Source organism: Liolophura sinensis, chromosome 3, assembly GCF_032854445.1.
Source record: "Liolophura sinensis isolate JHLJ2023 chromosome 3, CUHK_Ljap_v2, whole genome shotgun sequence".
NCBI lineage: Eukaryota > Metazoa > Mollusca > Polyplacophora > Chitonida > Chitonidae > Liolophura > Liolophura sinensis.
In genome coordinates, this window is record NC_088297.1 from 14,417,693 (window position 1) to 14,438,755 (window position 21,063).

Consider the following 21,063-nt stretch of genomic DNA (forward strand, 5'->3'; position numbering starts at 1 on the left):
GTTTATGAAAGGTATATTACCTTAATTCTTCTAAACTTTTGAACTGCCTCTGCAACCAATATTTCGAAACATTCTTGGAGAACCATGGAGTGTAGAGAAATAATTTGCACAGTTTTGTAAAGTTTACATCTTTGGTGACAAAAATAAATGATTTTTAACATCATTTTCATAATAATTGTGTGCGTAAATTCTACTGGAGAAAGTGTTTTAGTGGTTGAAAAGGTTGAAGATTTATAGTTTTCTATGGTTACATTTTAACTCATCTTGATACTGTATACTGTAGTTTTTCATAATTCATGATGACTTTGCAACGTTGCAAATCCTGTCATATTGCAAATAGCTATTGTGAGATGTGACAGGACACACAAATAGATCCTTATAGTGAATGTTAACACTGTGGGATGTACTGAAAATGTTAGTACTATAAAGATCTGTCTTCAAGTACCACATACAATTTTTTTTGTGGGATTTGTGCGACAAATTGCACATCTAAATTCACCTTTCTTTGATAGGTGGATAAACCGGAGATAAAAAGTAGCATCAATTCAGATCTGTTAAATGATACAATGTTTCTTAAAAATTGTCTTATTTCTTGCTTATTTTTTCTCACAAGATTGAAGGCTACTCTTCAGAAGAAGAATACCTGGACAAAGATCAAAAGGGTGTGGCACAGGTGGAAATCCATGAGTCTGCAGGTACAGGGGCTTAACCATCACTAAACTTTACTAATCAACATTTCCTGTCACTTAGTACAAAATCTGATTAAGTAATATAATATGATTAGACGCACCATCCGACAATAATATAATTAATATAATGTAACGTTGTGACAAACAAGGTAACGTCTCTTTGTTTAGCTATAAGGAACAGTATGCTGGTTTGCCTATGTGCATGTCCTTTAATACAAGGGTCAGCAAAAAACCATTGGTATAATGTATTAATAATGTAACTTTGTCATCATGCCATTTGAAACCACTGAGAAAGTCACCATGCAGTGTCATATTTAAAGAAATTAGGAATTCCTCCAAAATTTGGCACAGATATTAGTAGTGTTGAAAGTAGAATATTACATTTCTTTACCAGCCTTTTGGAAAAGTAAAGATATGAGTACGTTGTTCATTAGATGGTCTAATTAACCATGTGAGAGGAAAGAAACTCAGTATTCCTGCTACAATTACATATATATTAGGTAGAAAGAGCAGACCAGGTGTTTCAAAAATTAGAAGAATTAGTATGTATATAGATATATATCCCCATGTTTAGGCTGAAAATGACAGCAGAATTATAGGAAAGTAATGACAGTATTAAGGGACATGACTTAATCAGTTGTCATGACGTTGGTCAACAATATCATACAAGTTACATGCAGGTAATTGTGTGTTAATTAATTTATGTCCCAAAAGAACCTTTACCTCTGAGAAAAAAAAAATGGAAGAAATGAAATCTACTCTTTCAAAATATCACGAGTAATGTGTTTTTTTTAAAACACCGACTGCCTGTGTCTAATCCAGTAACTTAAATGGTAATAACCAAATGTTAACAAAGATCAGCGTCATAGATCTATCTACAATTGATGCTTAACATTGGGGAGTGTATTTTGAAACAGAAACTTAAATACATTAGCAAAATTTGGAGAAGAAGAAAAAAAAAGAAAGGAAATTACAAAATCTGTCAAATGAGACAAGTCTAAGAAGCATAGCATTAATAGCATTAAATTATGACAACATAGAAATTTAACTCAAAAATTAAAACTGGTGGTTTTGAAAAGTTCGGCACCATTCACACTAATTTTCTGTTTCTGTATTTTAACACTGACATGCACTCCAACTGAAATATCACCATTTTCAGTACATATGTATTATCAACAATCCTCAAAAAAGTACTACAGAAGCTTTATAACTTCAGAACGGCAAAGTTATGTTTTTGTTATTACCAAGACAACTTCAATAGTTTAAGAGTTTCTTTATTCTTTCAAATGAAATACTTTCTGAACAGGTAAATTGAAACTAAACTCAGACCAGTTCAAAATTTAAAAGAAAAAAAAAGAAACGAATAATTTCCTTTTTTAATGAGTAGAAACCAATCAATGTAGGTGTATACAGGTATATGTTACCAGCACTTTTCCTTTCTGTTTTGCGTTCACTCGTTACAGAAGAATCAGACTCGTGGTAAGCTGTGTCACGCATGCCTCCCTCTTTTCTGTGTACCATAGCACCAGCGTAGTTTTAACATTTTCTTTTATAGTTATCATATTGTTGGTGTTGCATGCCAATCCACAGATTTGTCAGCCTTTTGTGGGTGGTCCTCGCAAATTGTTGGTCATTTTATCGTAGTGACAGGTTTATGGATTCATTAGTTAGGTCCTGTAGAATAACAACGCCATGTGTATCGAATTCAGTCGAGGACAACCTTTCTTGACCTTTCCAAATTTTACTTACTGTTCTGCTTACGAACTTGAGTGGTGATGAGTCAAAGTTCAATCTGTAGCCTACTGCATTTGTAGAACCAGTGCGATTTACGTCGTCTCATAGCCTTTTCTGGCGATACAGCGATTCGGAGGATGAGAGCGCAAAGTTGGAGAGCTCCTCATCCTCCTCTACCAGCGACTCATCCTACCAAAAGTCCAGTGCTTCTTTCTCCTCGCCGATCAGCCCCAGACAAAAACTAATGCATGTTAAGGAGCTGGATGATGTCACGGAAAGTGGTGACATTAGAGGAACCGATGATGGTGTCACCGTGACAACAGGCAAGCAGGAAACGGTTGAAGTTGCGATGAGTGAGATGGATGAAAGTGAGAAGCTGGTCGAGGACCAAGTTGTGACCAAGAAGGCTTTGTTTGAGGATCCAAACTTTATGAAACCCAAGCTGAAGCCGAGTTCCCCACGAACCATTGAAGAAGCCGCCGCTAGAGTAGTTGCTGATGTAAGCACAGAGGTGTTGCTCGAGGAACACATGGAGAGAGTGCAAAGAGAAAGCCACCATCCTTTGGCAGATAGTGATAATTCGGAACGTTTCTTGTCAGAACATCTTCATCATCAGGAAGAAGAAAGTCCAGCGCCTGCTGAAAAGCATGTCCGATTTGAGAGGCCAAAAACTGCCAAGGATCACCGCCGATTGCCGACTAATGCAGAGAACGAGGTGAAGGAACTTCAAACTGTGGCTGAAGATGACTCATCAGTTCTGTTCCTTGACCATAACACGTCCTCCTCTTCAAGTTCTGAGTCAGACTTGGAGAGGAATTCAGAGAAAGGTTCGGATGAATCAGGAATTCAGGCTGCTCAAAACTCCAAAGTTGAAGACTCCCTCAAACTGGATCTTCTAGGTCATGACTCAGAGGTGTCGACTGGTACCCAGGATAGGTCTGGTCAGCACACTTTTGATTGTGACTCTGCTGGAAAAAATGATCTTGTTCAGGAAGATAATGACAAAGAGAATGTCCTGGAATCTGAAGAGATGGAGACAGCTGTTCAAGAATCTGACTCTAACTTTCAAGACTGGGCTATTCACAATTCTGCAACTTCAGACTCTGATGCTCATGAGGCATTCCACCACAGGACAACTGAATTGAACATCATCTCCACTACAACAATAACAAGTTCCACAGCTCCTATCAGTACGGCAATAGGGACTGTTGGCACCACGGAAAGTGTGACCAGCCCCAGGGAAACCCACCCCCACCTGAAGTCTTTGCAGAATGGAAAGGAACATGACTCTAGCGTGGCATCTGAGAGTGGTCACGACTCGGAGACCAGCACCGAAGGAAAACACCATCGCCCAAAGTCTGCTCATATTGGAAAGGGACGTCTCTATGGCAGTGAGTCGGAGAGTGGCCGAGACTCGGAGGCCAGCACGAAGGGAATCCATCATCGCCCCAAGTCTGCTGTATACGGAAAGGGGCATCTTAAGGGCAAATCTAAAGGTAAATATATGTATGCCCAGTGTGTGACTCATCTTCATCTCATCATCCATTTGCTAAATGTACTAAACAGGAATTATGGCTGTTATCCAATGGCGAGTTTGACTGTAGATCTGCTATCTGTAGCTAACCAATCAAATGTGGCCTAGGGCTGTTGTCTACTAATATGCTGCTTATCTCTAGATGTTGGAATACTAATCTTTCAGCTTTAAAGGAGAAGAAAAATGTAAATATCCATCAAATACCATTGAAAAGAGTTTGCATTTCCTCGCAGGTGCATGCCATAAAAAATATTCTAATATGTATCTCAAGTTGATAAAAGTTGATTAAAGTCAGCGCCAGAATCTACTGTGGGTGACTCCATTTTGCCTAAGAACTGGTCCTGAAGTCTTAGGAAGAAAATTGCCGTCGGAAACTGCCGAAGTGCAGTTTGTACATTTCCGGTAGAACTCTTTTTTCCAGAAGATAGTGAACAGTACAGTTCATTTTCCACTTGATGATTGGAAAACCGGAATGTTGGAAATAGGTTCTGAGTTTACACAAACAAGCCGGCAGTTTTAACAAATCTCATTGGCTGAGAGGTGACACACCCCCAGCATAAATTACAGGGTGTTAAAGATGGAGGACGCCAGTTTATGCCAGTTTTGACGTTTTCAGGATTTACGTGTATGGCGAGGAAAAATCACAAAATTATGCAGCAGGCACCACCAGATAGAAAAAAATGTGCTCTTTTCAGCCTATAGTGTCATGTTTTGAACTTTTCTTCTCCTTTAAGTTGTTTTATCAGTATCTCATAAGGCAATGCAAGTTTTATTTTGTGTTTTACAAGTGAGTGAGTGACTAAGTGTTTAACGTCGTACTTAACAATTTTTTAGTCATATGATGAGGATTGTGTTCTACGATAAACCAACACTAAAAAATCTGAACATAGAATGAATAAGACTGAATGCCCACCATTTTACTTTGTGAGATCTGGAGATTTTTATGGACTTCCTGTTTTACAAGGCTTTCTGATCATGTAAATATGTAAACGAGAAAAATTGCTGAAATAGTCCAAGTTTCCCAAAAACTTAGATGATTTTCAGGTCTTATTTTTATCTTTATGCTCCCCCCCCCCCACCCTTTGACACTGATGAAAGGTTTATTCTGCCCATTAAACAACAATTTAAATTAGTGTTGCCGTATCTCCAGATATTTTAATGCACAGTTACTAGTCTTTTCCCTTTAATACGTTTTACCATTGTCTAATAATGATGCCATGTGACATATGCCAAGCTGTATAGATCATGACTAACTCCTTGCGAATACACAGCCAGGAGACTTCAGATTTTGTCAGCAGGGCTTGAGCAGAACACTGTTGTATCAATGTGCAGTAAGCATCCTTTGTGATGTCATTATATGGTGAAGAGCTGAGTTAGGTAGATGTAACTCAGATTTCAGTATATTCGGCCCAAGCCACTGTTTTGCATTTCATTGGCTGTATATTACATCCCTTATGGAGACAATAATTTCAACATTACATTTACTTTTAGGTTTTGTTGAACTATCATTCCTTTTGCGTACATAAGCTGATAGTTGGTCTTCGTGCAAGTAATTAAGATTAACCCTTGTGGGTAAATAATTTTAACAGAAAAGTAATCAAACCATATAGGTGTATAGTGCGTCGTCGTAGTAACCCTTTATCTGCAGCAGTGCAACTGTACATACATGTTAATATGCATGTATGCATCATGTATGTTGTATTGTGAAAACGTGCCACCGGCATTGCTTCATCATGCTTGTAGATGGGTAGCATGCTTGTAAATGGGTAGCATGCTTGTAGATGGGTAGCATGCATTGCACAGAGAGTACATTATTTATTCTTGTTGTCGCAAGGTGATCTAAGTGTGAAGATCACAAACAACAGTACTTCCGGGAATACAGGAATACAACCTGTAATGAGTAGACGCAGCACAATTCACAAAATCAAACAACAAACTACACATGGCCACACTAAAAGCATCACATAACACATCCACAATTACAGTCCATGATTCACGGTCCACTGTACACAGTTCCAGTACAGTACGGCGGAAAATCTATCATTGAACTGGGTCTTCTGTAGAAAATGACACCTGACTGTCTTTGAGTTGTCATAGTCCCACACGGATGCAGTAACCACTGTTGGTTCGGTAAGATGGGCCTCATCACGTCTGGGCTCACGATACTGCGCCCTCCTTTAAACCATATTGCTCACCTCTGGGCAGTACTCAGACAGACACACCAGGGCATATCCCACCGTACCTCCGACCATACGGGATCTCAGGGCTGTAATCAGACAGACACACCAGGACATATCACACTGTACCTCCCACCATACGGGATCTCAGGACTGTAATCAGACAGACACACGAGGGCATATCACACCGTACCTCCCACCATACGGGATCTCAGGGCTGTAATCAGACAGACACACCAGGACATATCACACCGTACCTCCCACCATACAGGATCTCAGGGCTGTAATCAGACAGATACACCTGGGCGTATCACTCCATGCCTCCCGCCATACGGGATCTCAGGGCTGTAATCAGACAGACACACCGGGGCATATCACAACGTACCTCCCGCCATACGGGATCTCAGAGCTCTACTCAGACAGACGTACCAGGGTATATCACAACATACCTCCCACCATACGGGATCTCAGGGCTGTAATCAGACAGACACACTAGGGCATATCACACCGTACCTCTCGCCATACGGGATCTCAGGGCTGTACTCAGACAGACACACCGGGGCATATCACAACGTACCTCCAACCATACGGGATCTCAGGGCTGTAATCAGACAGATACACCTGTATCACTCCATGCCTCCCACCGTACGGGATCTCAGGGCTGTACTCAGACAGACACACTGGGGCATATCCCGCCATACGGGATCTCAGGGCTGTAATCAGACAGACACACCAGGGCATATCACACCGTACCTCCCGCCATATGGGATCTCAGGGCTGTACTCAGACAGATACACCAGGGCATATCACACCGTACCTCCCGCCATACGGGATCTCAGGGCTGTACTCAGACAGACACACCAGGACATATCCCGCCGTACCTCCCACCATACAGGATCTCAGGGCTGTAATCAGACAGATACACCTGGGCGTATCACTCCATGCCTCCCGCCATACGGGATCTCAGGGCTGTAATCAGACAGACACACCGGGGCATATCACAATGTACCTCCCACCATACGGGATCTCAGGGCTGTACTCAGACAGACGTACCAGGGCATATCACACCGTACCTCCCACCATACGGGATCTCAGGGCTGTAATCAGACAGATACACCTGGGCATATCACTCCATGCCTCCCGCCATACGGGATCTCAGGGCTGTAATCAGACAGACACACCGGGGCATATCACAATGTACCTCCCGCCATACGGGATCTCAGGGCTGTACTCAGACAGACGTACCAGGGCATATCACACCGTACCTCCCACCATACGGGATCTCAGGGCTGTAATCAGACAGACACACTTGGGCATATCACACCGTACCTCTCGCCATACGGGATCTCAGGGCTGTACTCAGACAGACACACCGGGGCATATCACAACGTACCTCCCACCATACGGGATCTCAGGGCTGTAATCAGACAGATACACCTGTATCACTCCATGCCTCCCACCGTACGGGATCTCAGGGCTGTACTCAGACAGACACACTGGGGCATATCCCGCCATACGGGATCTCAGGGCTGTACTCAGACAGATACACCAGGGCATATCACACCGTACCTCCCGCCATACGGGATCTCAGGGCTGTACTCAGACAGACACACCTGGACATATCCCGCCGTACCTCCCGTCATACGGGATCTCAGGGCTGTACTCAGACAGATACACCAGGGCATATCACACCATACCTCCCACCATACGGGATCTCAGTGCTGTAATCAGACAGACACACCAGGGCATATCACAACGGACCTCCCGCCATACGGGATCTCAGGGCTGTACTCAGACAGACACACCGGGGATAAATGTAAACTACAACACGTACACCGCTGTCAAATTGTTTAACACTACTCCATTTATACGCAAGAACACAAGCCCCTACATATTACAAATGTTCAACAATACTGTACAGTACTCCCATACCAATACACCCAGAACTGCTGAAGTCAGTCCAAAGCAAAGTATATACACACAACCCACCTCAGAATCAACCGGTTCCCCCACTGTAACACAGTCTGGTCTTCTAACAGACATGTGTTTGTTTGGTTATTTTAACAGCTCTGCATGAGATTGAGGGGTTTAAATCCATGTGGAGTCATTTTCGTCATTTGTTCACAAAATTTACACCTACATATTACACACAGATCAACATATACTGTGCATGTACTTCATTGTGTGCTTTAAACAGTTGTTTGACACGAGTTTTTTGTCTGTGTTATTTTTTTTTTTCATGATATGTATATATGCACATGTGGTCTGGTCATCCTATTAAACTCTTACGTGTTTATCATTGCCACTTTTGTATGTTTTTTTTTTCTGTATGAATACATTAATTGGTTTCTCAATTTAATTCTCTAATACACACAAAATTAATTTAAATGTATAATGTATACATGAATACCATAGTTCACAATTTTTGCATAATGTGCCGATATAATATTGTGATGGCTCTTATTGATGGACAGTAACATAACACTGGTCTAGAACTTAATTGAGACCTGGCCCCAGGTCAGCAACCTTAGATTTAAGTCAACATTTCAGTCATAAATCTTGGTATATTCCTTTCCTTTATTACTGAAATTTGGTTTACAATAACTTATGGTTGACTTACGATGTCAAGCAGTATTTTTGCATTGTCAGGTGAGAAATAACAAATTTTAAAGTGATTTGAAATTTTGACTTAAGTCTAAGACTGCTGCGTGATCCCTGGGGCCAGGAGCTTGTATTCTGGTCATACAAGATGGCTGCCATACTGTTGTTCTGGGAGCAAGAGCAGCTCATATTTACAGACATGTATTGATGTCTTAATTGTTACACTCTCCAGATATCCATCTGTCCGTCCGTCTTAGCGCCCATAGCAAGCAGTGTGATACTGCAGAATTTTTTTTCGATACAATTATCAGTAGTGTATCTGATCATATGCGTGATCAAATATGTGCCATTATTGTACATACATGAACCAATGGATGTTTTTTTCCACTTTCATGCTGTTCATGCTTGCTTTTTCCAGACTCTCATCACGGCTCCCTCAGGTCCCGATCCAGCTCCAGCAGTAGTAGCAGCAGCAGCTCTGGTTCCCACGGGTCTACTTCACCCAGACAGAGTCAGTATTCCACCCTCTTGTTTGTTTGATTATCTCCTCTTGTAGGTCAAGATGTGCTCAATTCATCCCTCTATGTTCCAGTGCTGGCTGATTCAGTGGCTACTGGAGGAGTGTGGTGTGATGTACATTGTACTTCTCCATCCTCTGAAAAGCATTTTAGCCAAGACAAGACCAATTTTATTTTGTCTTTTACAAGCAAGCCAACATAAATGGGCAGGCCAACATTTAAATATCCAAAAAGGAATAAAAATAAAATTTAAAATTCAACTATTTATTTTGTCCGGACTTTAATAAGATTTTCCGGTTATTCAGGGCTGGCGATCATGTAACTATATCTTTAACAGGCCTAGAGCAATTGCTGGGACAGACCACATTTCCCACAAGTTACATGTGTAAAAAAGATTCATGATGCCTGTAAAACAAACATTTAAATTTGTGTGGTCAAATTCTATGGTGCACCACTGTTGGTGCAGTTGCCGCACTGTCGGTGCAGTTGCCGCACTGTCGGTGCAGTTGCCGCACTGTTGGCGCAGTTGCTGCACTGTCGGCGCAGTTGCCGCACTGTTGGCGCAGTTGCTGCACTGTCGGCGCAGTTGCCACACTGTCGGTGCAGTTGCCGCACTGTCAGTGCAGTTGCCACACTGTTGACGAGTAGAATGACGCATCAAAAGTCTAAAAGTTCCTCTTGTGGACACTGCGAGACAAATGGAGCACATCCTCTGAAGTTACGTATTCTTGATCAGGTAACTGTGATGCATTGTCTTTTATTTAATAGAATTTCCATACAATTTTTTCTGTCTTTGTTCGGAAACCGTTGAATTTCATGGTTAATTATCCGATTTGTTTGGTGCTGACTTTTGGGGAGGCTAAATCTTTTATCTGTGATGTATGCATCAGCAGTGCATATGGCCATGTTATAATTCTTCAGCCTTTCTAATTATTGGTTTGCTAGATTACATTTTAACATACCTGTATACAGAAAAGTTTGTCTTGCACTGTTCCACAGCAGCTTTATCAGCAGCTTCACTTACAGGGGCCGCATAATGACCAGATATGTCTGTGGATCTCACTGAATCAGCAGCTTACGGAGCTCTCTTAATTAGCAGTTATGTCTGCAGTCCTCACTTTATCAGCTGTTATGTCAGCAGGGCTAACTTACCCTAATTCCTCAACCTTTTCGCATATGAAAGAGCATCTTCCAGTGTAATTCATGTTTAAGCTGACTTTGGGGTTAAAGCTACATTGGTTGGATTGGCCATTTTCAGGGATTCACAAAAAGTGTAACTTTATCGGTCTACACAGGATAATGCGTTGAGAATATGCTTGAATCAACACCTTGCAAACATGCAAAAAGGTTGAAGAATTACAGTAATTAGCAGTTAAATCTGTAGGGCTCACTTAATTAGCAGTTATGTTTGGGGGGCTCATTTAATCAGCAGTGATATCTGTAAAGCTCACTTAATCAGCAGTGATATCTGTAAAGCTCACTTAATCAGCATTTGTCTGCAGGGCTCACCTAATTAGCAGTTATGTCTGCTGGGCTCACTTAATCAGCATTTGTTTGCAGGGCTCACCTAATTAGCAGTTATGTCTGCAGGACTCACCTAATTAGCAGTTATGTCTGTAGGGCTGACTTAAATAGCAGTTATGTTTGGAGGGCTCACTTTATCAGCAGTGGTGTCTGCTGGGCTCACTTAACCAGCAGTGGTGTCTGCAGGGCTCACTTAATCAGCATTTGTCTGCAGGGCTCACTTAATTAGCAGTGGTGTCTGCAGGGGTCACTTAATCAGCATTTGTCTGCAGGGCTCACTTAATTAGCAGTTATGTCTGCAGGGCTCTCTTAATTAGCAGTTATATCATTGGATCAGTTTATGTTTTTTGTTGAATATGATGCTGACAGGTGCATTCAGTTTTTGAGGTGTTCATGTTTGTAATTGTTGACGAAGTTTGTCTTTAATATATCTAGGGTTTGATTTTCTTTTTCTTCATAACAGACATGATTGAGGAAATGAGCCGCCCAGAATCAGCCATGAAACTTTAACTTTTACAAGCACAAAAATTCCCTCTTTCAAATTTGTCTCTTTTTTTTTTTATTCTCTGATATTTATTTATGGACAATTATTTTAGTATAAGATTTTTTTTTAAATGAAAAAAATTTTTCTGCATTAAATTCATTCCTATTAGATGGGTTTAAAAGATAATAAAATGTTGTATACAATATATGACTTGATGCAAGAGCAATGTATATTTTATATTTATATTTATGTTCAATTTTAAAATCATTTATTTTATTTTCACAAACAGCTAGGATGTCAAAAGAATTTTAAACAAGCATTGTCTGATTTATTGAGAAAGATATTGGCTTCTTTAATTGTACCAAGATCTAAATATTGTTAACTATTCCTGTTACCTGGTAAGAGCCAGCTTGTGAATGTGCATCTTGAACACAAGTTTTAGTTAAAAGTGTGAGATCTTTTATTTTTCAAAGGAATTTTTTCTTTATTGTTTTTTTCTTTTTTAAAAATTATGTAGAAAAGAATTGGACGTTTAGATTTAAAGTGCTAAAAAGTGAAACATTCTGAGGTTTAGGTATCAGTTTTTTTCTTTTTCATACCACATTCCATCAGATCACTTGAAAATGTCTCCATGTTTTTTGAGCAGCAAAAATACAAGTACATACCACAATTAACCATACATGTAAATATACTTATCTTATCTTAATAATGGGTAAATTCTTCAGAAACCAATAAAACTTAAAATGAGATCAACTAGTAATAAATACCTAATTTATCAAGGAAGTGAGTAAAATATAGTTCAATCAAATGGCTCCCCAGTATCTGCTGCACCCCTGTTATCTCCAAGGAAACAGATCAACTGACCAATCAGAGAGGTAGCTGAATTTTATTTTATCCAGTTGCCCAATTGCTTACACCTGATTGGCTATGAATATATTAACCCTTGCAGAGCGGTGATGGTTTGCATTTTGCTATAATCATGTGTTAACCCTTGCACAGCGGTGATGGTTTGCATTTTGCTATAATCCTGTCTTAACATTGGTATATATGCTGTGATAACACTTCCTCGTCTTTTTAACTGCACAACTCCTCCACCCCCACCCCCACCCAGTGTCTTGCATCCGCTTAAACACGGTGAACCAGCTTAATTATCAGCTGAAGTGATGCACCAGAGTAACGAGTGCTGCTGTAAAAATGCTTACTATGCTTACCTGACATTTGCGCACATTTTCATCAGGTGTTAGCCAGAAATGTGAAAGTGCATGTTCAGAGTATTTTGTTTGAGCCACACCGTTGGAGCAGAACCAGGTTTTATACTTTGCTGTATCTCTCAAGTTAAAGTGCTGAAAATGAGGAGTCCTAGTAGCACGAAATTTCTGTTTCATTTGTTGTGAGTATGGGTAAGTGGCTAACCCTATCATTGTACATTTTGTAGACACAGTGACTGAAATACTGCCTAATGATATTCAATTTATCCACATATATATATTTATACATGTGGAAGATGAAAACCTACTGAAAATGGATTTGAATCCGTAAATACAAACTTCTGTCTTTCTGTGTGCCAAATGAGTGGAGAAAATCAAGCCTCAGAGTATTGTCTCAGCGGAGAATATACCTGTAAGGTGGTGCCAGTATACAGATACATGTAGTTAAAACACTGATCAGTGTGGACATCTCGCCACGATATGGCTGAAATATGGCTGAAGTATGGCATTCAGCCATAAGCATTCCTTCAGTCATTAATTCATTGTGGAACGGCATTTATATTTACTGAAAAACACATGGCTTATCTCCCTTTGAGTTTTGGAATGTCAGAGTGTTAAGAATTTGTCCCTGGTTCGTCCATCTCTGCTGGTGGACAGCGTCACACTATGAATGGTTGTTCATACATTTCATGAAATTTTAATGAAGGCACATCGTACGGTCCTGAAAATAAAGAGAGATTATATACCATAAATGCAAATATTTATATTCTTTTAAAATCAAGAAAAGAGATTTTTTGGTTCAGGATGAATTTTTTGTGCCATATAGCACAAGAGCCCAGTACACCAAGATTTTGCATCTCACCTTTATAATGCTGTATGTTTAGATTCACATCCACTTTGTATGCCTCTCTTGTGCCTTATAAGGATACAGGGTCGACGCTGATTGGCAGTAACGGTGGATTTCCTGGGTTAAAGTCTATAGCCTTGATGAAACTTGAACAGATACAAGCTACAGTACCTAAAATTTAGATCATTCCATGTGTCTCTATCTCTCCTACCAACCAATCAGTGGCAACTCTGTAACCCTTTAATCAGCAAAGATTTTTACAACAAAAGGGAGAGCACTCTGCACTATGTTGTTAACAATAACCTGCGATGAGAGGAGAAGGGGCGTGAAATTCATGCACATGTGAGGCAAAAGCACGCTTCCGAGTGAGATTTGCATGTTGTCAGATAGACAAGTGTGCGGTATCACATGACATTAAGCGTGATTTTACGTTGCATGAACTGTATCCCAGAGAAAAGAACGTTCCCGGTATTCTAAAATGTTTAAATGTTGTCATAATAATATCATTTTTTCTCTTGACTAACCATGAATGTGTGCTTCATGCAAACTTTCTTGTACATTGTCACAGTGAATGGGATGCCTTACTTGAAAGTTTATCATCATTATACATGTACATGTATGTGTAAATGCAATACAAATATAAGTACAAATGATGACATGTTTACAGTCGGCTTTCTTTCTTTGTCACCAGTCATATTCCTATTCTTTGGGGGTATGTCTCTTTACCAGAATATGTTTTAATATTGTATTTTGGATTTTGGTAGAGTTGCATGTATATGTCTTATATTCACTGACAAGGGTATAAATTTAAATCTTTTCAAGTAAAGATGATAGATGAATTTTGAATTCTTGAAATAAAATTTTGAAAGAAAAATTTTCTGTTTTGTTTTACGTGCACCATTCGTACTTCCATATATAATGATTTCAATTATTATATTTTTCTTTCCTGTACAGAACATGGCTCTGGAAGCTCTTCGCAAACAGAGGATAGCAGTAAGTCAGCATTTTAACATTCTATGTTAGCACTGGTAATATATCCCTTTAACGACCAAAAATTTCACCTCCAAAAAGACTCATTTTAGAAGCAACTAAATGTCAAAAAAAATGTTACATGGATTTTTCCAGTAGGATATCATCCTACATTCCAAACAAAGCTCAAATCACCTTAGAAAATAGAACTTGTAAATATTTTAATTCTTACACTTTTCACGTCACAAACTGGAAAGATTTCAATTTAGGCAAGTAAAAACATTGCCAATGGGCACATTTTGTCAGTGGATAAAATTGTGGAAAGTCTTATGGCAGAAATATTGTGCTGTTGCGACTATAGTGAAAAGGGCTCCTGTTTTTTTTTTTTTATTTGTAAGTGTTCACTTGTAATAATTTTACTGTGAAACGTGTTTTAGGTTCTGAATATAGTGAGGAAACCAGCAAGACTAGCTCCTCCCCCTACCATCATGGCTCCTCCTCCCAGCATAGTAGCTCCATCCACCAGCACCCAAGCCCCTCTCCTTCCCCAAGTAGCCCATCAGGAAGCCTTCTTAGTCGAAATGAGCAAGCAGCTTCATTGGCTCTTGCTGGTGTCAATCTGGATCAGAAAAAGGTATGTTTGTTTATTGCTTTCTATTATTTTGGCCATCCAAAACAAAAGGACAGAACAAAACAGACTTAGTGACAGTAAGTAGTACACCACTAGAGGTCATGTGGCTGTTCCTGCAGTCTAACTTTTGTTAAAGGCAACTTGTCCTCCACCAATATGATGTGCATATTTGTACCCCACACGCAGGAGTCCACTTCGGGACCGGTAGATCCAGGATCAATCCTTGATCAAGTCACACCTAAGACTTTAAAAGAGGAAGTTGTAACTTCCTCGCTTGGCGTTCAGCATAAAGGGGATAGTGCAACGACTGGTTGACCCGTATCAGTATAATGGCTCGGGCAGGCCGGCTTACTTGCCTTCGGTAAATCGTCTCAGTGAAGCAGCACTAAATAAAAGAGCTGTGGAAGTCCGTCCTGCAACAAGGAGGCACATTACACGTACATGCACTCTAATGATTCCTTCATCGTCATATGACTGAAAAATTGTTGAGTACGACGTTAAACCCCAAGCACTCACTCATTCTCACGCAGGAAAGTTTGTCAGTATCTTGCCAAAGGGTTGATGGTTTTCTCCCAATCATCGTATGAGTGAAAATCTGGAGTATCCTGGTAAGCAACAGCAAAATGAACAACATAAATATGGTGACATGGGTGAATTTCAACTTCACTGAAATCATCGTTATAACATTACAGATAATAAAAGATGTAGATCATAGAGAGTAAAACCAGAGCAGTGGCGACAGTGTGGGTATACATTGTATGTAAATGCATGTTTATACAACATATGTGTAGACACTGTCGTTTTCTGGCCGTTCTATCCAGCCAGTTACCACGGGTTTCTCATAAACCTTGTTTGACTTTGCTGATAGATGCAGCATCGTAAGTGGGAAGGTATATCAGCAACCTGTGGATGGTTTTCTGTGGGTTGTGCCAGATTTCCTCCCCCCATAATTCTGGACTCCATCATTTAAGTGAAAATATTCTTGAACGACCCAAAACAACCATCAAATAAGTCGATAAATAATTGCTAGATGTAGCTAGTTGAGCCATTCATTTGTATCCTCAAACGAGCTACTCAATCAGCCATTCATTTGTATCCTCAAACGAGCTACTCAATCAGCCAGTCATTTGTATCCTCAAACGAGCTACTCAATCAGCCAGTCATTTGATCTTGTTACTTCTCTGTCAGGTGAAGAAGATACACATACATGTCACCAGGTGGAGAAAAAAATGATCAGTCTGTCAAGGAAAATACATAATCAGGTAGTCAGTCAGTTGATCAGTCATATTTAACTTGTCCGTCAGGTAAAGGAGATTTGTCACCATGTGGAGAAAAACGATCAACTGGAGGAAGTGACATTGAGGAACGTGGAACTGGAGAGTTGGAGATTCAGAGGCTGGCTTTTTCCTTGAAACAGTCCGCGGGTGGACTGAAGGTGAGAAACTAGACAAAACATGTTCTAGCTGATACTGACATCATTCAAGGGTATTGCCCCCTGACTAATGAATTTACAGGGAGCTGCTTCCTCGTCTTGGGTACATCTACCTGGTGAAGTGGTTTCTGCAGAGGCCTAAGAGGTTTCTTCCACCCATCAAATAAAGACTATTGCTCTACAATATCAGCGAAATATGTTAGTTTCTTTTCTATCGTTATCCCCTCACTTTCACCGCTCGCGACGCTTGTGCTTCTACGTTGGTATAATAATACGTTAATTGAAGACCACAAACTTCCACAAGTATTGTTTGCATACCTGGATTCTGTTTGTGAGAAAAGTTTGTCAATAATTTGCCAAAGGCTAGTGGTTTACCCCAGGCATTCTGGTGTTCTTCCTCCCGTAAACATGACTACCATGATAAAAGTGAAAAATTGTTCACTGTAGTATTAAACATCAGGTAAATAAGTAATTATTTTTAAGTGCCAACTTTTAAACAGGCCTGTCTTTGTTTTTTTGTCATGTGTTCTTTAGGTGTTGAATTTTGTCCAGAACAACTTGGATGCCATTGGTGCTAGTAAAATTGCTGAAGTGTTGAAGGTTAAGCCATCAATTGAGTCTCTCAGGTAAGTATTAAGAGAGGGATGTTTAGAAATACACTATTATGAGTCATTTTCCTTCTTTTAACCAAACTTGACTTCGGCCTAATCTTTATAATCTCAAGAGATAGCCTTCTCTCTCATTTTCTAATAAGCATTTACAATTATCTGTTTTGTCCAGTAAACTGTTTTCCAAGAAGCCTGATATTCTTTCCCAATAAACCCTACAAGTATATTTAGGTTAAATAAACCTTTAATATATTCAGTTTGCCCTTTTGTCTTATATGCAATTTGCCAATAAAACTTATATTCAGTTTCCCAGTAGAACGTATCCAATTTAGTGTTTGAAAGTGTATTCATCAACTGTGCTTCCTTAATTCTCTTTTCATGAACATGTTTTGCATGGCCTTAGTTTTCAATAACTGTCACATTTAACCCCCAGTATGTACATGGATAAGATGTCATGACAATTCAGATATGTTTTCTTCTTTTGCCATGCAGTTTGGCAGGTAATCCCATTAGTGATGAGGGTATGAAGGCTTTGGTGGATGGACTCCTCCGTATCCATGGTGAGGAGAAACAGAGCCAGTTCATCAAGAAACTGGAGTTGGAGGAAAGATTAAGTGAAACAGAGGCTGCAAGAGATCTGACCAATCAGCAGCCAGTTGAGGAGGAAGAGGAGGAGGTCCCAAAGGAGCTTACAGAGCTCATGGGGGAAATTGACCAGCTAGAGGAAAAAGTCAACAGGATTGGTCAAGAGGAGGAAGAAGGGAATGATGGGATGGAAATGCAAGAGGATGAGCATCGCAAAGTCATGGAGAAACACGCAGTGTCACAGTTCACTCAGGAAATCATTGATCAGGCCCTTCGTCGGGCTGAGGAGTCGTTTTCCGGAGTGGATTACACCGGAGAAATTAAGAGCAATGACAAAATAAGCACTGCTGACAAAGGAGACGAGGAACCAGTCACCCGTGCCTCTGCCAGCAGCATCACCGAGGAACGGTTTTGTCATCTCCGAGAGTTAGATGTTCAAGATGTAAATATAACAGACATGGGAGTTGGTGACCTTGCTGTGCTCCTCGCCCAAAACACACGTCTGAGAAGTTTGAATATAGCTGGGAACAAGTTAGTGAGCGTCTTTGGCTGGAGACGATTGGCAAAGGGCCTTGAAATTAATACCAACCTAGAGCGACTCTCATTGGACCACTGCCCTGTGGGGGATTATGGGATTGAAGTGTTGGCGGAAGCCATTAAGGACAACGCTTGCTTGCGGGTTTTTAGCCTGGTATGCTGTGGACTGACAGAGCATGGAGGACGCTGCTTGGTTGACCTTCTGAAAAGGAACACATATCTGACAGACATCAACCTTATGCCAGGGAATGACATATCTGACCACACTCTCTCTGAAATCAGGAATTATTTAGCCTTGAACCAAAACATGGCAGCTTCGCCGCAGTGATTTGCCCAAAAGCCACTGCCTTAGTAATAGCCCAGGGCTTAACTCTTAAGTGCTCCAGAATTTGTTTACATAAAAATAAAACATGCTTTAAACTTTTTAAATTTAAATTGAAAACTTTTGGTTTCATGTAAGTGCCTTAATTACTTAAACATATGAGCCATGGTGTACTACATTTATAGTAAGAATTTAACTGCAGCAAATGTTGATTGACGCCAAGATTTAAAGCATATTTTAGTGAAATGTTTAGAAAAAAATATTTGGACAGTCTGTCTCATGTTTATTATCTGACTGACATTTTCTTGCCTAGAAGTATTTCCTGTACATATAGATGCATGGTTACCTGGAATTTGAAATTTGAAATTTTAAGTACACACTTGCAGAACTTCTTAATTCACCTTTGTTAGCTACATATATCTGACTTACTGCCCAAGTGTTTGTTTTTATACCCCAGATCTGCTCCAGTTGAATATCAAAAAGGATTACTTCAGATTTGAGCTTCACTTAAGTTTGGTGTATTTTTATTTTTTTATCCCAGTGTAGCTCTCGTAATTAGCTGAATGGTAAAATCCATCTATCTGAGAACATAACATGTGATCTAAGCTGGTCAGTGTTAACCTATTTAATATGAAATGTGTTTTGCCCTTGTAGTATTTTTCTAAAGATCTTGCATGCGTTGAAAATAAATATATGTATGGGTGAATTTTGGATCCAGTTATGTGCACTTAATAGCCAAGCATGACAGATGAGTTTTTGAGGACGCTGTTAGTCAGTAACATACATATTGGTATATTAATTATCATATTTATTACTTTGCATGGAGATGCGAAAATTGATAAATTTGACATACACAGTGATCTCTTAATGAACTGAATTTTATGTGTTAAAATTATTTTTTTTTGTTTAACCTGGCTGAGACTGGCCTATACATTTATGGCTAGATGTATGAAAATGAGGGGTTTCACAAATATATATTTTTGTGCATTTTGTCTTTTTCTGCAGTGAAAACTGTTAACTTGTGTTGTTTTAACCTTTGATGAATGTGCATGCTGTTGGAACCCTTGGCTTATTCAGCACAGGAAAATATGGAGAATTGTTATAGGGGTGATGGTAGAAGATCTGTTGAGTTGCAGTCATTGCTTATATGTATATCCTCTAACCAAAACTTTTGTTTTTGTAAGAACTATCTGTGATATAATTATTGATACACGTTTAATACAGTGTGTAGCATGAATGTAGAATGCCTTATATGTGATTTTTTTGATTTTTCATGCCATTAGCTGTCCTAGAAATCGATGCTGTTTGAAGTAAGAATGTTTAATGATCTGGCTGTTTGTAGAATACTCCCTGTTTATATTTTATAAGTTTAATTTTCTGTAGTTAAGTACACAGGTGTGATTATCAACTTGTTTAAGCAGTCAGAGTTACTCAAAGTAAAATGGAAATACATGCATAACTACAACTTTGATGTCACATATCATTTTATGCTTCTTGTTTTGGCCCAGCATGATTTATAGCCAAGTTGTTATAAAAGGAATTACAAAAAAAAAAGTTGTTGGAATTATGTTATATTATGTTCTGGGTTTATTTTAAAGCTTGTAGACAGTGTTTAAATTAAATTTCCGGTGTCCATTCAGTTATTTAAATATATAACCTCCTGTTACACATGCGAGTGATATATTATATATATTTTTTTGTTTTTTTCTGTTTTAGCATTGTTCATTAAAAATGCCCAAAACATGAATGTTAGCTACTTGTAGATTTATGGGAAAGACTTGCATGTTTTTCTCCAACTGCATTCCTAACATGGATTTGACTGAAATAAGATCTTTGTCCTGCTAAATTTGTGTACGGTATGATGTTTTATACTATGGACAGCTCGCTGTGATTTAGAATTTATTTAATAAAAATACATGTATTTAAATTTTAATTTCATCATGTTAACTGAATTTTGTTTTATTTCTTGTACTTTTTGTTATACCATTTTTCATATTCAGGATGGTGATTAGTTTTATGGGTGGAAGAAAACTGGAATGCCCAGGATAAACCAATGACCTCTGGCAAGTTATTGGTGAAATTTCCCATGTGATATATAGATATACCTTGGCAGAGATGAAAGGGAATGCATTTAAACTGAACTAACATATAAACTCCCAATATTTGGATAAAATTAACCGTGTTGTCAAATTCCTTTCACTATCGTTTTTCAGGAGGGCATAAAATGAGGCAGGTTGGGAAAGTGGTAGGGGCAGTTTGGGAAACGGGTGGGGTCAGTTTGGGAAACTGATGGGGTCAGTTTGGGAAATTCCACACTTCAGTACCACGCGTGTTCGCCGTTTACCTTTTGTACTGTTACACATCATCGATGCATAGACCTGATGAAATGGTCAATTGTGACTTGAGGAATGTTTTCCCATTCCTGTGTGAGGACCAAACACAACTCCACGATGTTACACCGGTCAAGGACATCTCACAGGTGTTCAGTTGGTGGCCGATCACGTGCATACGTTGACCAGTCGAACACTTCAACGTGTTTGTAGAAATGCTCTGCATACAGCAGCAACATGGGGACTGGCATTGTCATGCTGAATTGTTACCCTATGGTGACACACAAATGAGACGACTACTGGGCAGAGGATTTCATCACGGTATCTTATCGC

General features: G+C 39.5%; 1 protein-coding gene across 1 annotated transcript in view; it reads left to right on the forward strand.

Annotated features, from left to right (window-relative positions):
* The window catches only part of LOC135463392 (glutamate-rich protein 3-like), a 54,559-nt gene extending 37,065 nt beyond the window's left edge, over nucleotides 1-17,494 (forward strand). The window contains exons 13-20 of the mRNA XM_064740651.1: nucleotides 614-695; nucleotides 2,504-3,919; nucleotides 9,154-9,246; nucleotides 14,271-14,309; nucleotides 14,723-14,919; nucleotides 16,221-16,351; nucleotides 16,883-16,974; nucleotides 17,449-17,494. Coding sequence (XP_064596721.1) covers nucleotides 614-695; nucleotides 2,504-3,919; nucleotides 9,154-9,246; nucleotides 14,271-14,309; nucleotides 14,723-14,919; nucleotides 16,221-16,328 — 1,935 coding nt within the window. The 3' untranslated portion in view covers nucleotides 16,329-16,351; nucleotides 16,883-16,974; nucleotides 17,449-17,494. The remainder of the gene's footprint in view (nucleotides 1-613; nucleotides 696-2,503; nucleotides 3,920-9,153; nucleotides 9,247-14,270; nucleotides 14,310-14,722; nucleotides 14,920-16,220; nucleotides 16,352-16,882; nucleotides 16,975-17,448) is intronic.
* Nucleotides 17,495-21,063: the final 3,569 nt, after the last annotated feature.